We start from the raw sequence: 20,983 nt of genomic DNA, 5'->3' as shown, positions 1-20,983 counted from the left end.
GTGGAAAAGGGCCCTCAGTGTTTACTGTATATACTCAAATACAAGTCGACCTTGTGTATAAGCTAACTTCAATTTCCAGCCCTCTTAAGCTGGACTTTATTGACTCATGTATAAGTCTACCCGGCAACGTTAATGGCTGCACTTGAGGACCAGGCGGGGTTAATGACTGCACTGCATACAGTATTGCAGCCATTAACCCCTCCTGTCCCGTAAGTGGAACTGAAATAACACAAAAAAAACCCCAAAGAGTTTCACTTACTTGGGGCTTCTGCCAGCTTTTGCACCCTTCCTAACCCACACCGGTCCTCCACGATTCTCAGTTCTCCCGCCGCCAGCTGCTTTCGGTACTGCCATACAGTCGACTTACAGGTCGACGGCAACTGCGCATGTGCACCCCAAGCCTCGCGCATCTTTCTAGTGTCCTGTGCTAATAGAGCAGGACGCTATTGCGGAAAAAGATACGCATGGCCCAGGGAGCGCAGGCACAGTAGCTGAGTACACCAAAATAAAAGTAGCTAGCGGCGGGAGATCGGGGAATCTTGGAGGACCAGCGCGGGGCAGGAAGGCTGCAAGGGGCTGGCAGAAGCCCCAGGTAAGTAAAACTCTTAGTTTTTTGTATTATTTCAGTTCCGTTCTAAGTGCAACAAATAACTCATCCAGGCCCACAAGTGCCGCAATTATTTTCTCCCTTTTATGCAGCCCAGTATTTCCCCCCTGCCCCTTTCCTTGTTAATTGTTGTAGCCAGGACTTTCAGACCTGTGTTTTCTTGACATTTCCTTTAGCAAAGTATCACTGGGTATATTACTGCAAATGGGAATGTCACTATTAGTACACACATTACTCAGTGTGCTCAGTGTTGCCAGTGACTCATGTATAACTCGACTCCTATACTTTTATGAAGTAAATGAGACCTAAATTTCTAGACTTGTACTCGAGTATATACGGTATATACGATATCAAAATAGGGAAAGCCTCAAAACCTTATCACATGACTGCTTCAAATACTCCCTCCACACCCTTCTCACTTTGTTTTTTACCTGTGACAGCGTGACAGGAAATTTGGGCGCCCTGCTAGCTTGGAAGATTGGGGTCCCACAGATGCACAAATAACCCTTAGTGCCAATATTCAATTGGCGCCTATGGCAGCTCCGAAAAATTGTTTGCAGGGGGGTAGGGGTATTCCCCAATTGGGAGGGGGGTGGTTAAGGCTAGGCATTGGTAGTGGGAGGGAACTGTGTGAGATTAGGATTATATTTAGCTAAGTAAAATATCAGTATCAGTATTTATTACCGATATTTGTACTAATGGGTTTTCTGGGTGCCCCCGGTGCTCTTTCCGCATGTACGCCAGTGGCAGTGCTGCACCACAGGCAAGCCACGTAGGCCTCTGTTCATGGTAATCTTATAAGCAGAATAACCTATAACACAGTTCAGTGTATCTTGGTGGCTGGCAGATGAGAGGCTGAATAGCCCGATTAGAGCACAATTCAGCCTCCCAACTCAGAGGGGGGATAGCAGTAACGCCACCCCGGCTTTTTAGCAGTTTTGGCTTCACCCTGCGCCTGCCTGCCCCTGATACCAAGCGCTAACCAGCCCTCTGCCGGTGCAAGAGAGTAGATGACAGGTGGCCAATACACTTCCTCCAGCTGACCATATGATAGAGCCCTAAGGGCTGGGTCCCACTACGGGGGCTTTGCTGCAATCGCAAAGCACCCACAATTTTCTTAATGGCGGAAGTGGCATGAATTTGCAGGGAGATCACAATTTTGTTACTGTAGCCACTGATGCGATCACTCCGGGATCTGCTTGCAGCATTTTGTGATCGCTCGTGTCTAGTGGGACCACCCCCATAGGGCTCCACTGGTGTAGCGATCGGCAAACATGCCAAAGCACTCCTAGTGGGTCCAGGCCCTAGCGCACTTTTAAAGCCAGCACTTTGGCAGCAGCCTTTGATAGTCTTGTGTTATCCTACCCTTCCTTATTCAGAGGAATGGTTAGCAAGCTGAAACTAGGTTTGCCATTAATCTCTGCACTATATGGAGCAGAACTGAATGCATTGCAGTTTTTTCAACGAAAGTGGAATTTCCTGTAGTTCTGAAAAGATGTGGATGACCACAGCTACATTTGAGATGATGTGAAACATACATTAGACACACGGACTCCTATAGCTATAGACACACCCTGGTCAGGCATCAGAGATACAACGTGAAACTGCTACAGTGAACCGCAATCCAGGAGGATTCTGTAGTTTAAATGGGTTATAGGAAAAAAAATAGCATCCTATGGAAGACTAATGATTTTTAGTCAAGTGCTCCAGAGAACGTTGTGTAGATATGAAAAACCGCAAAAGCTGGTCCTTACGGACAGCCCTACTACTGTACAGGTGGATAAAGTATGCTTTATTTGTTGTATTATAACACAGTAAATGTGGTGAAATCACCAATATGCTGATATTTGTAGCATGTGTAGGGGTCTTTGCTGCTCCCCGCCTCCTCTGATGGGCGTGGGGAGGGGTGTAGCTATCCCACACACGGTAACGATATTGCAAGAACTAATTCAGAATCACCCAAGCATAGACCCACTGATGGGATGGAAGCATACTGTAGCTCCCGAGAGTCCCAACTGTCCCCTTTTTGGAGGGATCTTCGTTAACCATGTCCCTTTTTCTTGCTCATTTGACCCACTTTCAGGACTGATGTACACACCTATGCAAATATATGTATTTTCTACTGAAAAAGTTTTTGACTGTAAACTTTACCATCCTTTAAATTGATATATTACTTATTTTCAAATGTTAATGTGAAGGAAAATAAACCAGGATATAAAGGACCAGTGTGGTTTGAATTATAAAACAACATATTTTTCCTATGAGATCTTTATGGTAGGCGTGACTAGGGGTGTGCCGGGGGCGTGGTCAGGGTTGCAGCTTAAGTGTCTCTCTTTCTTATCTCATAAGTTTATAGAGGGATGCGGATGGTAACCTCTATCCGCATATCACTTACACAATACAATACAGAGGCGGTGCCGACGGAGTAAAAGTATCAAGTTAAAAAGGTATAAAATGAGGGGCAAGGGTGGACTTACCTCCCCGACAAAAACACAATCATTGTATAAGATCAAGAAAAAACGGTATTTATTCTTACTTTAAAAACAGTTTGCAACGCGTTTTACGGGTCTCAAGCCCGCTTCCTCGGGCAAAAATACACAAGGAGCGACGCAAGTTGTGCACGCTAGTGAAGCGCCTCTGTGACACAAAGTCACTTCTCCCCCATGGCCCCGCATAGGGTCACTTCTCCCCTGTCGCCCTGCAGGTCACTTCTCCCCCATCAGCTTGTAGTAGGTTATTTTCTCCCGATTACCCTGCAGTGGGCCAGGCCAGTGCACCCCTATAAGCCTGCTTTGTGACATTTGCCCCCCCCCATTACAATGTAATAGGTCAGGGCAGTACCACTTATCCCCTGTAATATGTTAGTACCCCCCCCCCCCCTAATAATTTTCCAATTCAACAGACCTCAGTTCTCCCTCACCACCTTCTTGCAGCTAAGGGGTTAACCGTCTCCATGCATTGCAGACATGCCAGGGAGGCGATCTCTTTAAACACTCACACTTCTAGCAGTGTTTGCCAGTATGAAATACTCCTGACCAGAAATGTACGGACAGCCTTGGCTCGCGGCCCAATTGCACTTTCCGTGATGGGCTTAATTGGAGTGCCTGGGTTAATTCTGAGCCATATTTTTTTATATCAGATGTGTCAGATGATATTGCTCCTCGGCATTAGCAGGCTGCGATGCTGAAGAGGCGCAGTCCATCCTTCAAAGGAATGATGTTCAGCGTCGTACCTTTAAATAAGGCTGCAATTGATTTCTGGGAAGGAGGAGAGAAAACGGTTGGAGTGGCCAAACTGCTGCAATAGTTCCAATGGAATAAATATGAAATGGTGACTTGCAGCTGCGGGTGGGTCAGGGAGGGAGGTGATGGCAGTGTGCTGTCCTGCGGTTGAATGTCCAAGGCTTGACTGCTTCCTGTTTGCTTTGTGTGATGTCTACTGCAGTTTATGGTGTATTAAAATTTGATGTTAATGACCGTCTAATCCTGCTGTTTGCTATCAGATCAATCTTTGCTGTGCTCCTCAGGTCTGATGCCAGGATAGATAGTACTGTATTGTATTGTATTGTACTGTAGTCTGCCTCTGTCCTGTTCTGCCACCGCTGTAAAGGCCCATACACACGTCAGATTTTTGCGAACGACCCGTCGTTTGAACGTTCCGTCGTTCGCACGTCAAATCCCGCGTGTGTACAGACTATCGTTCGGGTGATAAGACTGGTTGGCGGATCGCTGAAAACCAGTCTTATCACCCGAACGATAGTCTGTACACACGCCGGATTTGACGTGCGAACGACGGAACGTTCAAACGACGGGTCGTTCGCAAAAATCCGACGTGTGTATGGGCCTTTAGGATCCAGAACTCAACTCCTACTTTACTTAGAATAATGGCTTTCTTAATCTTACTAAACATACACATTGCAATTAAGGCTGTGTTTAAAGTGAATCAGAGGTGAGAGTGATCTGGAGGCTGCCATATTTGTTTCCCTTTAAAGGACTCCCGAGGTGAAAAAGGAACGCAATCTTTACTTACCTAGGGATTCTTCCAGCCACTAGATGTCTTCTGGGTCCCTCACAGCTGCTCCCTGGTGTCCCGCTGATCACCCAGACCTAGAAGACTTCCAGGGGCTGGAAGAAGCCCCAGGAAAATAAAGATTGCGTTCCTTTTTCACTGAATTCTGAATTACATACCTGAACCAGTGGCATACCTAGGGCATTTGACACCCGGTGCTGGGTATTATAAGACACCCCCCAAAAAAGAAAGGAGTTATTGCGGCATACTAAGCACGCCACGGCAGGTAATGCCAGGTATAGGTGCTCCCAGTATGGGTAATATAGTTGCCAGTAGTATAGTTGCACCCAGTGTAGCTAGTATAGTTGCCTCAGGAGGGGGAAGCAGCGCAAGAAGGAGGGACGGGGGGATAGCGGTAAAGAGGGTGGCCAGAACCCCCCTCTCTCAACTGGGTCCCCTCCTTCTGCTCTCTTCCGCTCCAGATATGCGGGCAGCAAGCAGGCACGGCGAGCGGAGAATAACTCACCTGACTTATGCAGCCAACTGCTGAAGCGCAGCATCACTGTCGCCACAGGTATAAGCCTGATAAGCGGAAGCACAGTGAGCGGCATTGAAGGCGGAGACCTGTGGTGACAGTGACACTGCGCTCCAGCGATTGGAACGCAGAAGTCAGGTGAGTTATTCTCCGTCTGCCATGCCTGCTTGCTGCCCGCATATGGAGGGGGAGAGAGCAGAAGGAAGGGGCCCAGATGAAGGGGGGGGGGAGGTTCTGGCCCATTTCCCTGCTGCTGTCCCTCCTCCTTGCGCTGCTAAAAACCTTCCTGCCCATGGACTTTCTGGGAGGCCTTTGTGACATCCTCTCCCTGTCAGTCACCCTGTGCGCCACAGCCCCTGATGCCCAATGGTACTAACGCCCCTGCCTGAAACAATCATGCGCCAGATGCAGACACTACAGGTGCAAAGATCAGCAGGACAGCCAGGCAACTGCCATTATTAAAAAGGAAACACACACAGCATTTTTGTAAGGGAGATCTATACAAAAAAAAATGCTATCAGTGGGCTGTGGTATAACACTGAATGGTAAAGTTGAACTGTAAACTATATTGGAGGGCTGAATGTGAAAGCTCAGCATATGCTAATATTGCTCTGATGTTCTCTGGTTGCATATTGTACAATTCAGCCCCATTCACTTGATGCATCTCTTTTCTCCTGCAGCAACAAGGAGCAGCCACGTCTGTGTACTGTGCTGTCTCCCCAGACCTGGAGGGCCTCGGCGGGATGTACTTCAACAACTGCTGCCGCTGCCTGCCGTCACAGGAGGCCCAGAGAGAGGATACGGCGGAGGCCTTATGGGAGCTGAGCGAGAGGCTTATCCAAGAACGAGTTGGCAGCCAGTCCAAATAGCAGGGAGCTGCTGCTGGGATCACAACACACCGAGTGCAGTGCTGTGTGTGCGTGTGTGTGAGGAACCTGCCGCCTCTGGATGCTTTCCAACCCTATCATCAAGAGGGTTTCTCTATACCTCTGATACAGATTAACTAGTGTTAAATGGAATAATAGCAGTCACAACATAGTGAAAAATGTTAAGCACTAGAGGGAAATGGGGAATTCTACAGGGTTAAAGGGACAATATCTCTTTCTTGTACCGAGTTAAGCTGATTTCTTTGTCTTACGGTTAGGGAATTTTCAGAATGGAGCCTTGATTGCCACCATCAGAAATGTGTTCATTTTGTTTAAAGTAATTAATTGTAAATTGTATCCAGTCTGTAATTCCACTCTAATTTCCCAACTCCTTTTTATTCATAAAGTTATCCTATCTGCTTTTGTACCAAAGTACCGGTAATATCATCTGTGTGGAAAAAAATCTTTACTCCAGGTCCAGAGAAGTAAGGGCCAGAATCCACTAGGAACCACTGCAGTGCTTTTAAATCACGCTAGTGTTGTGTGCAGCGATTCCTAGGGCGATTGTGATCGTGTAACGCTCCAATTTGGAAGTGCTGTCCAGTAAACAGTACAGCGCTTCCGATTAGCGGTTCTTTCTTATTTTTCTTTTAAAGGATACCTGAAGTGACATGATGAGATAGACTTGTGTATGTACAGTGCCTAGCACACAAATAACTGTGCTGTGCTCCTTTTTTTCTTTCTCTGCCTGAAAGAGTAAAGTTAGGTACACACGTGCCGATGTAACTTATCAATTGAGCCGCTGATGCGGCTCGATTGATAAGATCTGACAGGTCCAATCTCGCCGCCGCTCAATTCCCCGCGAGCGGACAATAGCGGGGAATCGAGCGGAAGAGGAGTGTCGCCGGCGGGGACGAGCGGGTATCGAATCCGACGCACGCGACGCATGCTCGATTAGCCGCCGGATCGCTCCGTCTAGATTAGGCTTTAGATATCAGGTATGTAAGTGGCTGACTCAGTCCTGACTCAGACAGGAAGTGACTACAGTGTGACCCTCACTGATAAGAAATTCCAACTATAAAAACCTTTCCTAGCAGAAAATGGCTTCTGAGAGCAGGCAAGAGATAAAAAAAAAAAAAGGGTCAACAGTTCATAGATTTTAGCTTTGGCACACTTCAAGGAACTAAACAAGGAATTGAGCAAAAACAAAACAGTTAAAAACGTAAAAAGTAGATTTAAACATAAAATAAAACAGTGGAATATATTAAAAAGTAATTTTCAGGAGAAGGAAGATATATAAAATTGTTATTTCATTTTCGCTTCGGGTGTCCCTTAAATAAACCTTATCATACTTACCAGGTGTCCCTATGTCCAGCTTCTGTCTGTAGCCTCACCCCCTAATAGAATAGGTAATGGGTGCTTCTCTCTGACCAATCAGAGAAGTGCTTGTGACCTCTTCTGCTAAGGGGCGGGGCTACGGATGGAAGCTGGATATCAGAACAACCGGTAAGTATAAATAACTTTATTTCAATTTCTAAAACGCTGCCCCTCACCCCAAATTGCCTTAAAATCACATTTTAAAGCAATTTTGCAGTGGTTCTATACTTAGCATTGAGCACAAACTGCTGCATGTCCTGTGATTGCGATTAACACTAATCGTACTAGTGGGAGACACTAGATATTCTCATCGGCTTCCAATGATTCAGTCAGTGATCTATATTCGGAATTATCAAGACTCACACATTCTGCGCTCTGTTCATAGGAACGGAAGGAATGGGCTGTTATGAATGCAGAGGATCCATTGGCCTGTGTGCCGATCTGAACTGTTTAGTTCCGCTAAACAGAAGTTTATTTTCTGCCAATATGTAACCAACCCTTAAAGAGAAACTCCAGTGAAAATAATGTAATAAAAAAGTGCTTCATTTTTACAATAATTATGTATAAATGATTTAGTCAGTGTTTGCTCATTGTAAAATCTTTCCTCTCCGAGATTTACATTCTGACATTTATCACATGGTGACATTTTTACTGTGGGCAGGTTATGTAGCTGCTCCTAGCTGTTTTGGCTGTTAGAGACAGCTGTAAACAGTTAATTCCTGTCTGTGAACATTGTTACATTGTGGCAGTTTGCCCAGAGTACCGCGGTACTCAGAGCTTCTTGTGGGAGGGGTTTCAGCACAAAATCAGTTATACAGCGCCCCCTGATGGTCTGTTTGTGAAAAGCATTCTATTTCTCATGTAAAAGGGGGTATCAGCTACTGATTGGGATAAAGTTCAATTCTTGGTCGGAGTTTCTCTTTAAGGCCCATTCACACTAGAAGCGCTTTTCTGAGTGTTTTGCAATTGATTAGCGGTTTTAAAAATCGCTTCCATTCACTTTCATTAAAATCGCAGTAAAAATCGGGGGGAAAAAAGCGCTACTACTCAATCTCTTTTTCCTCTCCTGCGTACTGTTTGTCCACTGTGATCAATGGAATTCTCTGTCCTCCATTTTGAAAATGGCCATTACCCCATAACAGCTTTCTGGTCAGCACACTGTTAAACTGCAACATCACCCACTTGAGCCATAGGGAAACATGGACACATCAGTTCTCCTCTCAGCTATAACTGACAGCAACTGATATATTTCAGTTCTGACAAAATGTTGTCAGAACTGTAAGGGATCATTGTCAGAAGAAAATGGTGAGCTGAGAGAGGAACTGATGGCAAGGTAACTATGTAATGTTCATTTCAAGTTACCTCATGTGTTTATTTTAAATAATTTTACTCAGTACAGGTTCTCTTTAAAAACAATAAGGGAAATTTGAAATATTTCCTGTTAAAGAGATGTACTAATTCAAAACCTGTTAAGAGATCTAAGCAATCCGCTCAGGAATAGCCACTGTCAGTAAACATGACATGGAGGAAAAAAAAAGTCATTTATAATGTATTTTACTCTAGGACAAAATGTACATTTTATATGTTTTACAGTTTTCAGTTCTTTGGGATTATGCTCCTTTAGAAAGAATCTTAAAGGGAATCTGAAGTGAAAATAAACGTATGATATAAGGATTTGTATGTGTAGTACAGCTATGAAATAGAACATGAGTAGCGCAGATATGAGTCTCATATTGTTTCCAGTACAAAAAGCGTTAAGAAACTTCACTTGGTATCTATGGAAAAGAGCTTCTCTGAGCTCTCTGACTAATTTAGTCAGAGAACAGTGCCATTTTCTGAAGCACTTTACATCAAAGAAACAATGAAAGATAACTTCAGCTAAGATTTCACTGCAGGGAAGTTCAAAAAGTCATTAGCTCTGCTTGTTTTATAGTTTAAAGGGACTCCGAGCAGTGCCTGTGGGTATGCCTTTAAGCATACCCACAACTAATGAATTATATCCTCACACCTACCAGCATGATGTTTGTAATTATATCCCCCTGGGTTCCTTGTATTTCATTGCATTGTGCTGAATGGAGCTGCCGACATTGGGGAAAGTGTCATCCTGTGTAATACAGTGCTGAATTAGGAATCCAAGATGGCGGCCGCGATTTTGATCAAAAATAGCAAAAACTAAAAGGCGTAGGATGGCGATTTATATATCAATGGAAAGAGGAGAAAGGGAGCTATAAAATGGTATGCATCTTTCCATAGTTTCTGCACTGCTCGGAGTCCCTTTAAAATGCAGAGTGTAGTTTGCATCAATCTCTAATATGTGCAGTTCACAATGTTATAAAAGAAAATCTATATAACTGAAAATAAAAATGAGACTCTTATTTACGGTTAATGTTCTATTCATTATCCATACTGCACACACAATTCATTACGTCATAAGTTTTTTTTTTTTTCACTTCAGTGTCACTTTAACTCCACCAACAAGCAATATGACTGGGTTCTTCAACAGGCAGGTCACCATTTACAGCCTGCTGCCTCCCACCTCACCTCCATTACTCACAGTAAAGGCACAGTTACCTGGCAGGTATATTACTGGGAGGAGTGGCGAGTGTGGGCGGGATGGTTAGTAGGCATGAGCTCCTGCTTTTGGATTGTGAAATTCCAATTTAAGCTTGTGTACCGCGGCAGGGGGACAGTTAGCTTACCTTTCTCTCCACTTATAGTCAATATGCCCCACGTGGCATTCTGTTTCTCCAGTGCTTCCTCCTTTAAACCCGGAAGGTGGAAGTATTAGAGGGGTGTGGAATGCAATGTGGAGCACATCAGCTATAGGTCATGACAATGGTAAGATAACTGTCCCCCTGCTGCGGCCCTGCCAGAAGCTCATCACTAATAATTAGTGGCCAAACATTCCCAACCAAAACAGCAACACTGCTCAGGAGAAAGGGGGGGGGGGGGGTAGGGGGGAAATCAGCGAGGTTGGTCACGTGACTGTTCTGTTTATTAGTGATGGTCAATGAGATGCTAGACAAGTGGGACCAAAATGTTTTATGTGAAAAGGGATATAAATATCTCTGGATAAACTTTGTTGGGTAGAAGTGATTTACTTGGGTGATATTATGAAGATATTTTTGGCAATCTTTATAGGTAGTTTAAAATAATAAAGTATGGTGTGAGAATTGTTTGTAATTATGTGTTAATGCTTTTACTTTACTTATATTAAAGAGGCCTTTTTATGCTTAAAGGATACTCGAGGTGACATGTGACATGATGAGATAGAGGTGTATGTGCAGTGCTCCTTTTTTCTTTCTCTGTCTGAAAGAGTTAAATATCAGGTATGTAAGTGTCTGACTCAGTCAGGAAGTGACTACAGTGTGACCCTCACTGATAAGAAATTCCAACTATAAAACACTTTCCTAGCAGAAAATGGATTCTGAGAGCAAGAACGAGGTAAAAAGGGGAATTTCTTATCAGTGAGGGTCACACTATAGTCACTTTCTGTCTGAGTCAGGACTGAGTCAGCCACTTACATACCTGATATTTAACTCTTTCAGGCAGAGAAAGAAGAAAAGGAACACAGCATAGTTATTTGTGTGCTAGGCACTGTACGCGTATATACACATGTCCATCTCATGTCACTTCGGGTATCCTTTAAAATAATATAACTGTATGATGTTCCTGCTGTTAATACAGTAGAGTCACTCATGTGTAGAAGTCATGGAGAGGCATGTGATCAGTTTGATCAGAAGATAAGTTTGTAAGGCTCTAAACTCACGAGCATCAAACTCGAGCCCCTTGGGCCGAATGTGGTCCTTGTGTGGCTGGTAAACTCCCCCTCCCCCTCCCCCCCCCCCCTGCCCCAATACCCTCTTTCCACATGCAGAGTAGCCCAGGAAGCAGTGTTACATTTACCTTCTCTGGCAATTCTGTTATTCCTAGCAGCTGCACACTCTACATACCACCAGCTTCTGATCATGTGACCTGCATTGGGAGCAGGAGGTATGCAGCATAGCGCGTGTGGCTGCCAGGAAGATCAGAGGAGTAGGAGCAGGAAAATATTAAAAACTCCATTACACAACCCTGCAGAAGGGGAGGCGCAGGCCCCCCAAGGCTGCTATAGTTACGCCACTTAGTTTCAGACAATAAAAGATAAATCTCTATAAACAATTTAGCCCGTGACTTCAATTAAGTTTTAGATTTTGGCCCATTGCGTGATTGACTTTGACACCCAACTGATCACCTACCTACATCCACAAGTTAATAAAACAGGGGCACAAATTGTATACATCCTGTAATCAATTGTTATCTCACATGTAGAAACTGTAAAAGGAACTGATTTTTTTTCGATCTATTGGCACTAAATAAAATTCTGCATAATCCAGCCATCTTGTTTTCTTGTGTTTAAATTAAGCAATATCAATTTATGTTTTCATATCTCACTCTACTCTTACTTCCTCTATTAAAATCATACAGCAGAGACATAAGCACAACCAGCCAATCAGAGACTTGGGCCTTGTACACAGAAGCCAGCATACTATTGCAATCAATCAATTATGGGATTGCCCTTTTATTTATCCTGTCTGCCTGGTTGGCAGAAACATTCACTTTCAACCAAAAGATTAATTTTTTTGGTTGAATAGTGATTGGTGTTAGAAACATTATAAAAGAGCATCTGGTACAGTTTATGGTTTAGGGGAACCGAAGTGAGAGGTATACGGAGGCTGCCATATTTATTTACTTTTAGGCTTCTTGCACACAGGGACGTTACAGGCGCACGTTAGTGCAGCCTGTAATGCTCCCCCAACGCACAGCAATGTAACACAAGTGGGCTGTTCACACTGCCGACGTTGCGTTACATTGTAACACAGCAAAGTGCTGCATGCTGTGCGTTCTCCGTGACTAAGCCGCGTGAGACTGTTTGCACATGCTCAGTCATGTTGGGGAGGAGGGGAGAGCGGCCGGGCACATGGCTAATTAATATTCACTGCACTCAGTGACGTGCAGTGTTTACTTCCTGGAGCGGCCGCTCTGTGCGGCGATTGGCCGGGCGGGACCATGTGATGCCGCATGCGTCCAAGAGTACGCATCACGGACGCCAGAGTGAGCTACACAACGCGGCTCACTCCGACGTCCACACCAGAGAGCACCAGGCCTTGCGTTAGGGGCACGTTATGTGCCCTATAACGTCCCCTAAACGCAACGTCCTGGTGTGTTACTAGCCTTAATCAACACCAGTTGCCTGGCAGCCCTGCTGGTCTATTTCGCTGTAGTAGAGTCTGAATAACACCGGAAATAAGCTTGACAGACATCTTCAGCAGCAGGCTGTTGAAGATGTCTGTCATGCTATTCTTTTACCAATAAAGAGCTATATTACTACAGATGGTACTGACTTGACTGCGGAGGAGTTGTGGGAGACACTGCAGGTCATAGCACATCACTTTTCCCCTCCATTGGGTGCTTGCTATACACTGATCTTTTACCAGAAACAAGCATGCAGCTAATCTTGTCAGATCGGACACTAAATGTCAGAAACACCTGATCTGCTGCATGCTTGTTCAGGGGCTATGGCTAAATGTATTAGAGGAAAAGGATCAGCAGGGCTGCCAGGCAACTCATAGTGCTTAGATGGAAATAAATATGGCAGCCTCCATACCCCTCTCGCTTCAGTTGTCCTTTAAGAATGTGAATTTATCTAAATGCGGTGAGGAGGAGTAATAGAAAAAAGCACAGGGTGGTCCTCTGTCCCTCACCGCCCTGGCCAAGTGCACTACACTGTACCAACGATTATCCCATTTTTTTTCAATAAAAATCTGATCGGACATGTTAGAAAAATCTCTATATTCAATCTAATGGAATAAACAAACACAATTATCTAATTGAATAAAAAATGAACATAATTGTACCATGTATGGGCACCATCAGTGATGCTGAGGAGAGATGAGGGAGATCCTTCAAAACATAGAAGCTCTTATAAGGGTCACATTGGCCTCAATTCAGTAAGATCATGCTGGAGATAATAAGGCAAGAGAAAACGTACCTCCACACAATGAGAGAGTTATCTTATCTCTTCATTCCTTAAAGGGATACTGTAGGGGGGTCAGGGGAAAATGAGTTGAACTTACCCGGGGCTTCTAACGGTCCCCCGCAGACATCCTGTGTTGGCGCAGCCACTCACCGATGCTTCGGCCCCGCCTCCGGTTCACTTCTGGAATTTCAGACTTCAAAGTCTGAAAACCACTGCGCCTGCGTTGCCGTGTCCTCGATCCCGCTGATGTCATCAAGAGCGCACAGCGCAGGCCCAGTATGGCCTGTGTCTGCGCAGTACACTCCTGGTGACATCAGCGGGAGCGAGGACACGAGCGTGCAGGCGCAGTGGTTTTCTGACTTTAAAGTCAGAAATTCCAGAAGTGAACTGGAGGCGGGGCCGGAGCATCGGTGAGTGGCTGCGCCAACACAGAATGTCTGCGGGGGACTATTAGAAGCCCCGGGTAAGTTCAGCTCATTTTCCCCCGACCCCCCTACAGTATCCCTTTAAGTTACCTCCTCTGTAGTTAATTTACCTCCTCTGTAGTTAATTTACTTCCTCTGTAGTTATTTTCACACACAGTTAATTAACAGCCTGTCTTTAACTCTGGAGTTATTTTAAGGATTGGAGAGTTAACTTATAATAATAATAATAATAATAATAATATCATAATAATAATAATCCGAACATTTGTATAGCGCTTTTCTCCTGTCGGACTCAAAGCGCTCAAGAGCTGCAGCCACTGGGACGCGCTCAAGAGGCCACCCTGCAGTGTTAGGGAGTCTTGCCTTGAACTCCTTCTTAAAGGAGTTCAAGGCAAGAGTTGACTCTTCTTAAAGACAGAAGAGTCAACTTTAGGCTTGCCTGAGGTAAAATGTTTCCTGAATACTACATGCCCTATCACCATGGTAACAACTCTAGAAGAGTTAATAAAGACAGGAGATAAGCTTAGTGAATTGAGGCCAATGGCCTCAATTCACTAAGATCATGCTAGAGATAATAAGGCAAGAGAAAACTTACCTCCACACGTGAGAGAGTTATCTTACCTCTTCATTCCTTAAGTTACCTCTCCTGTAGTTAATTTACCTCCTCTGTAGTTAATTTACCTCCTCTGTAGTTATTTTCACACACAGTTAATTAACAGCCTGTCTTTAACTCTGGAGTTATTTTAAGGATTGGAGAGTTAATTTAAAGACAGAAGAGTTAACTTTAGGCTTGCCTGAGGTAAAATGTTTCCTGAATACTACATGCCTTATCACCATGGTAACAACTCTAGAAGAGTTATTAAAGACAGGAGATAAGGTTAGTGAATTGAGGCCATTATCTCCAATATGACCTATAGCGAAATGTATAATAGAATCTTATAAAAGGAACCAAACGTATGATCAGACACGACTGATGTCAATAGGATCAGCAGGACTGCCAGGCAACTAGTATTGTTTAAAAGGAAAGCAATATGGCAGCTCCCACGCACCCCTCAATTCCAGTACCTTTTAGGTTTCCAGTCTGCCAGAAGGGAATACGCATAAACCTATGCTAAAGCCTCAGTGCACCCAGTATTAAAAGGTCATATCCTTCCTAAAGTTCAATGTCTCCACTAGCATCTTAGGCCCAGTGCACACCAAAACCGCTAGCAGATCATCAAAACGCTGGCGGTTTTTGGAGCTGATTTCACAGCGATTCTAGGCATGTTTAGAGAGGTTTTCCTAGCGTTTTTGGAGCGTTTTTGTGTAGCAGATTACACATATTGTTACAGTAAAGCGGTTACTGAACAGCTTCTGTAACAAAAACGCCTGGAAAACCGCTCTGATCTAGCGTTTTCCACAGCTCACTAAAAACAGCACTGGTCCTTAAGGGGGGGGGGGGGGGTAAAGGGTGGGTCATCAAGTGGTTAAAGAGACTCTGAAGCAAGTCTAAATTTACTTTTTTAACAGGCAGTCATGTGAATCAGTATAGTCCCTGCTAAAACGCTGCTATCCCGCGGCAAAGCGAGGGGCCTTTACCCCCTAAATCCCCTCTGCAAAATCCACGACTTTCTTGGATTTTGCAGAGGGGATTTAGGGGGTAAAGACCCCTCGCTTTGCCGCGGGATAGCAGCGTTTTTGCAGGGACTATACTGATTCACATGACTGCCTGTTAAAAAAGTAAATTTAGACTTGCTTCAGAGTCTCTTTAAAGGAGAACTGTAGTGAGAGGTATATGGAGGCTGCCATATTTATTTCCTTTTAAGCAATACCAGTTGCCTGGCTATTCAGCTAATCCTCTGCCTCTAATACTTTCAGCCATAGGCCCTGAACAAGCATGCAGCAGATCAGGTGTTTCTGACAAATTTAGACAGATATGACAAGATTAGCTGCATGCTGGTTTCTGGTGTGATTCAGACACTTCTTTAGGCAAATAGACCATCAGGGCTGCCAGGCAACTGGTATTGCTTAAAAGGAAATAAATATGGCAGCCTCCATATCCCTCTCACTACAGTTCTCCTTTAACCACTTGATGACCCACCCTTTAACCCCCCCCCCCCCCCCCTAAGGACCAGTGCTGTTTTTAGTGATCTGTGCTGGGTGGGCTCTGCAGCCCCCAGCACAGATCAGGTAGCAGGCAGAGAGATCAGATTGCCCCCGTTTTCCCCCCTATGGGGATGATGTGCAAGGGGGGGTCTGATCTCTTCTGCCTGCCTGGGTGTTGCGGGGGGGGGGGGGGGGGGGCGGGCACCTCAAAGCCCCCCTCCGCAGCGAAATTCCCTCCCCCCTCTCCTACCTGCTCCCCCCCCCCCCCCCCCCGGTGATCAGGGCTGCACAGGACGCTATCCATCCTGTGCAGCCAGTGACAGGCTGTCCCCTTTCACATGGCGGCGATCCCCGGCCGCTGATTGGCCGGGGATCGCCAATCTGCCTTACAGTGCTGCTGCGCAGCAGCGGCGTACAATGTAAACAAAGGAGACATGTGTCTCCTACGTTTACATTTAGTTTGCGAGCCGCAATCAGCGGCTCGCAGGCTATTCACGGAGACCCGCTCCGTGATCTGACAGGAAACGGCCGCTCGCGCGAGCGGCCTTTCCTGATCAATTAGGGAGGCACCAGCTACCACTTTGCTGGTGCACGGTATGAGTGTGCGGTCGGCAAGTGGTTAAAGCACACCTAAACAGAGAGACATGAAGGTTGCCATATTGTTTTCCTTTGAAACTATATTACTTGGCTGTCATGCTAATCCTTTGCCTCTGATACTTTTAGCCTTAGGACTGATTCACACTACAAGAGCTTGTTATATTTAGAGATTTTAAAGGCTCTCATTAATGCTATGGGGAATTTTGCAAAATCACATTGCTCCAGTGTGAACACACACATAGGATAACATTAGCAAGAGCTTTTAAAATCACAAAGCACTTTGAAAAGCCCTTGTAGTGTGAACAAGTCCTCAGGGCTCATTCACACTAGAAGCGCTTTTCTGAGTGTTTTGCGATTGATCAGCATTTTTTAAAATCGCTCCCATTCGCTTTCATTAAAATTGCCATGATTTTTACGTACGCGATCGCGAAATTGCAGTTATTTTTCCGTGATTTTGATGAAAGTGAATGGGGTGAATTAAAAACCACTAATTAATTGCAAAACGCTCAGAAAAGTGCTTCTAGTGTGAATGCACCCTAAACAAACATGCAGATCAGATGTTTCTGACTAGTTGCAATAGTGTCTTACTGGATAAGCCCCCTGCTGGTTTCTGACTGAAATCTGAATTGCACACCTGAAACAGCTTATGGAATGTGAAGATGAATATGCTTATTCAGGATTTATGCCTAAAAGTATTAGAGGCAATATCAGGAAAAGAGCTAGGCAACTTGCATTGTTCACAGGAAACCTGATGTGAGAAGAATATGGAACCCGGCGTATTCATTTCCTTTTAAACAATACTGATTGCCTGGCAGTCCTGTTGATCTCTTTGTCCACAGTAGTATCTGAACCACATTCCTGAAACAAGCAGGCAGCGAATCCAGTCAGACTTCAAAGAGATCAGCACTGACTCGAGTCTGCCTGGATTATCCACATGTTTGTTTTCAGATGTGTGATTCAGGGTGCGTTTCCACTAACGCGAATTCGCATGCATTCCCCGCATGCAAATTCGCATAACCAATAAAAGTAAATGAGCCAGTGACCACTTGTCAGGAAAACAGAGCGTTTTCTTGTGCAGGAAAAATCTGCACAGCAGAGCCATCTGAATTCGGACACCGCACATACCGCATGCGATTCGCATACAATGTATTTGATAGGGAATTCGCATGAAATCAATGAAAAAGCACACAGGCACAGACATAGTTAAATTCGTACACAGCATCATCCATGCAAAATCGTATGCGAATTCGCGGTAAAATTCGCATACAACCTCATGCGATTTCGCTCCTGCATGCGAATTCGTCTGCGGGGAATCCGCAACGATTCCGCACCGCACTAGTGGAACGCACCCTCAGACTCCAAAACCAGAAAGATGTGCAGGATGCGAGGCAACTGGTAGTTTAAAAGGAAATATGGCAGCCTCCACAGTATACGGGAGACTTGGGTGCAGGATACAGCTGGTATGGCTGATCCTGCTGCTGCACAAGTTCATGGCGACGTTAAATACTATTCCCCCTCCAGGCCTCCATGGATGGTGGGGAATAAAATAATTGGCTTCCAGCAATTGCTGGAGGCCAAATTAGTGTGTTATAAGTAACTTCAGCCAGTGCTGCTCAAAACCAATCCAGATGCTACTCGGATAGTAGCAATCCGGATTTCTCCCAGTAATGCATTGCGGCCTGGGCGGGAGGTTTAAATCTTACCCATCATGACGTCTTCTTCGTCCGTCCCTCGTTGCCTCCCACTATGCCCTCCAATCCGGCGTCACGTGACTAAAAACACTTCCTCCTTCCAGGTTAATGGAGGAAGTGTTTAGTCACGTGACGCCGGATTGGAGCGCATCGTGGGAGGCAACGAGGGGCAGACGAAGAAGACATCATTGTAGGTAAGATTTAAACCCCCCCCCCCGCCCAGGCCGCAATGCATTACTGGGAGAAATCCAGATTGCTACTATCAGAGTAGCATCCGGATCGGTTTTGAGCAGCACTGACTTCAGCTCCGTCTTCCCTGTGCACTGCTATAGCCGTAATTCCTATTACAGCCTATGGTCGCACCGGCACCACCAAAATCTCCTGTGCTGGAATCAAAGTGTTCGGCCTCCACATACCTCATAACTCAAGTTCCTTTAAATCCCAACTACATCCCGATGTGGGTCAGGTGACACGCCGAGAGCCGTACACGGAAGACACCAGAGAGCTGCTGGTAGCTGCAGGATTTGTAGAAGATGGCGCCTGGATGATTGGTGTGGGGGGTGGGGCATTAGGGAGGTAGTGCTTTTAACGCCAGTTCAAGCGTCCGTCAATCCACCTGTGCCGGATACTAGGGACTTTATTGTATTATCTAATAACTTCTTGATACTGCGATTAAAAAAGTTACTTCTTAAACGAAAAAATGTATCCAGAAACTATTTTTGTTGTTAGGACACATGCACAAAACCTGCTCAGTGATATCATCAATAGTTAAACCTTTCAGCTAAAAATGTTTCCTCTCAACGATTCTGTCCTCTCTGACCACCATTAGTAATAAAACAGGGCAGGCAGATGCAGAACTATGCATGCAATGTATAGAAATGTGTTTGTCCATAAAGAGGGAAATGACTCATTATATAGTGGGATCAGCTCTACACTCACTCCATATAGATCCTGGAAGAATATATTTTCCTGTATCTTGGCTGGAAATAGATAAGAGGGGTTCACAGTTCAGGTTTGAATTTCAGGGAAAGAAACACTTAGCAGTGCAAAAGACTTATTATAGAGCAGATTAGTTCTGCAGATTGGAGAGGCAAGCTGCAGCACTATATGCCATAAACAAGCCTCTAGTAGGAAAGAATGTGAATAGAAGGCCAAACAGGAAGTTTTGAATCAACATAAAGTGTGCCCATACTGTCCTCCGAACCACCGTTGCTGCTCGTGGACCCCTGAAAGGTATGAAGGTATGTCGGGTGTCTGATCACAACCATGGCCTTACTGTGCCTTGCCTGCGCAATAAGCCAAAGCCACTTTTGCACGAGTGGGTGCACAGGTGGCTCCGACTTACTGCACATGCTTGGTCGTACTGAAGCAGGTGCAGCAGGGCCACGCCCGTGCGAGGAAATGAATGCAGTCACGGTCTTCAGGAGGGTCTCGGGCAGCTGTGGTGAATGGTAGGAGGATATGGGAAGCCTCTGCAAGATCCAGAGGCTTCCTTCTTTTTAGGTAAGTATCTGTTTTTTGACCTGATGTTCACCTCGTATTCTCTTAAAAAGAAAAAAAAAAAAAAAGAGTAAGCTTGTGAAAAATAAGCCACCTTCAGACTTGTAGGCCAAAAGCGCAAAACTACTGAGTTTTGTTTAGCACTTTCCCTGAGCGATCGAGCTTAGCCAGCAATTGCCAGTTTTGGGATCGCTCTGGGCAAATCGTGAAGATGCTTCAGGAGGTGTGATTGCGTTTTGACAAAATCACGGCAGCGGAACCACCTGCATTGGCTAACATTAGTCTAGCACTTTTGGAATTGTCAGCTATTCCAAAGGGCTGCAAGTGGGTCCCAGGCCTTAGAGTTGTCTTTTAAGTGAGCCAGCAAATGGTACTATCCTGACTCAAGAGTTCCTGCTTTAACTGATACAGTACTCTACTGCTATACAGTAAGGCAAAGAGAGCAGAAATATGGATACATTATTGCCTGGCAACTACCAAAATGCTTCAGTGTTCCTTATTGCAAATATGGAAAATGTAAACCTACCAGGGAAGGATCTTCTGTTGTCACTTGGCAAAAACAAATGTAGCTTCCATGAAAAGTCCTCTTTAGCCAAACCTAAAATGATCTCGTTGATGAAAAATTGATCCCAATAGAAAGACAGTCTTTCTGCGTTCCTCTCTCTCTGCATTCCATTGTTTTTTTTCTTGCTGGCTGCCTGAAGTCACTGGAGCACTGGGGTGAATGTCTTCTGGATCTAGAAAATAAAAACATACATTGGATTCAAATCACTATAACGGCAATTCATTACTACATTAAAATATTGATAAGGCTGAGCCGGCCTAGAATAGCCCCTCATATAAGATAATATTAACTATAATCTTATTACTCCATATTGTTTACCAAATACAATGCAAGGCTAAATTTAACCATACACTACATTGATTTTCCTTGACTGATTTGATTCCTGTGATCGAATCTGCAGCAGACTGATACCCCAACATCAAAGTCAAAATGAATTTCAGCACACTCATGCAAATCCATTCACAAAAATCATGCAGCAATCAATGCTGTCCCTACAGCTTAGTTAAAAACTGGGCTCTTCGCTACAAGAATAAAGTCTCTTGCGTAGTTACTTACACCGCGTAGAGGTAGCCCAGTGTCGTATGTGTCCTAACTCTGGCCCTGTAACATGCATAGCACAAACATGCACGCATTCAGCGCATCAAAACCTATCTAAGGAATAGGAGCACATATCCGTACCGTCCTCCCTGGGACAGATAGTGCATCTAA

The 20,983-nt window shown here is 44.9% G+C and overlaps 1 protein-coding gene and 1 long non-coding RNA gene across 3 annotated transcripts in view; one reads left to right on the top strand and one right to left on the bottom strand.

Annotated features, from left to right (window-relative positions):
• WWOX (WW domain containing oxidoreductase) overlaps positions 1-6,448 on the top strand; it is a 1,347,942-nt gene extending 1,341,494 nt beyond the window's left edge. For both annotated transcript variants that reach the window (XM_068259546.1, XM_068259545.1), the window contains exon 10: positions 5,831-6,448. In XM_068259546.1, the coding sequence (XP_068115647.1) occupies positions 5,831-6,019 (189 nt within the window). In that variant the 3' untranslated portion in view covers positions 6,020-6,448. The remainder of the gene's footprint in view (positions 1-5,830) is intronic.
• Positions 1-20,388, bottom strand: part of LOC137537644 (uncharacterized) — a 172,500-nt gene extending 152,112 nt beyond the window's left edge. Inside the window, exon 1 of the long non-coding RNA XR_011024642.1 lies at positions 20,237-20,388. This is a non-coding gene — a long non-coding RNA (uncharacterized lncRNA). The remainder of the gene's footprint in view (positions 1-20,236) is intronic.
• Positions 20,389-20,983: the final 595 nt, after the last annotated feature.

Source organism: Hyperolius riggenbachi, chromosome 11, assembly GCF_040937935.1.
Source record: "Hyperolius riggenbachi isolate aHypRig1 chromosome 11, aHypRig1.pri, whole genome shotgun sequence".
Taxonomy (NCBI): Eukaryota; Metazoa; Chordata; class Amphibia; order Anura; family Hyperoliidae; genus Hyperolius; species Hyperolius riggenbachi.
Note: the sequence above shows the minus strand (reverse complement) of the source record. Positions and strands in the feature narration are given on the sequence as shown.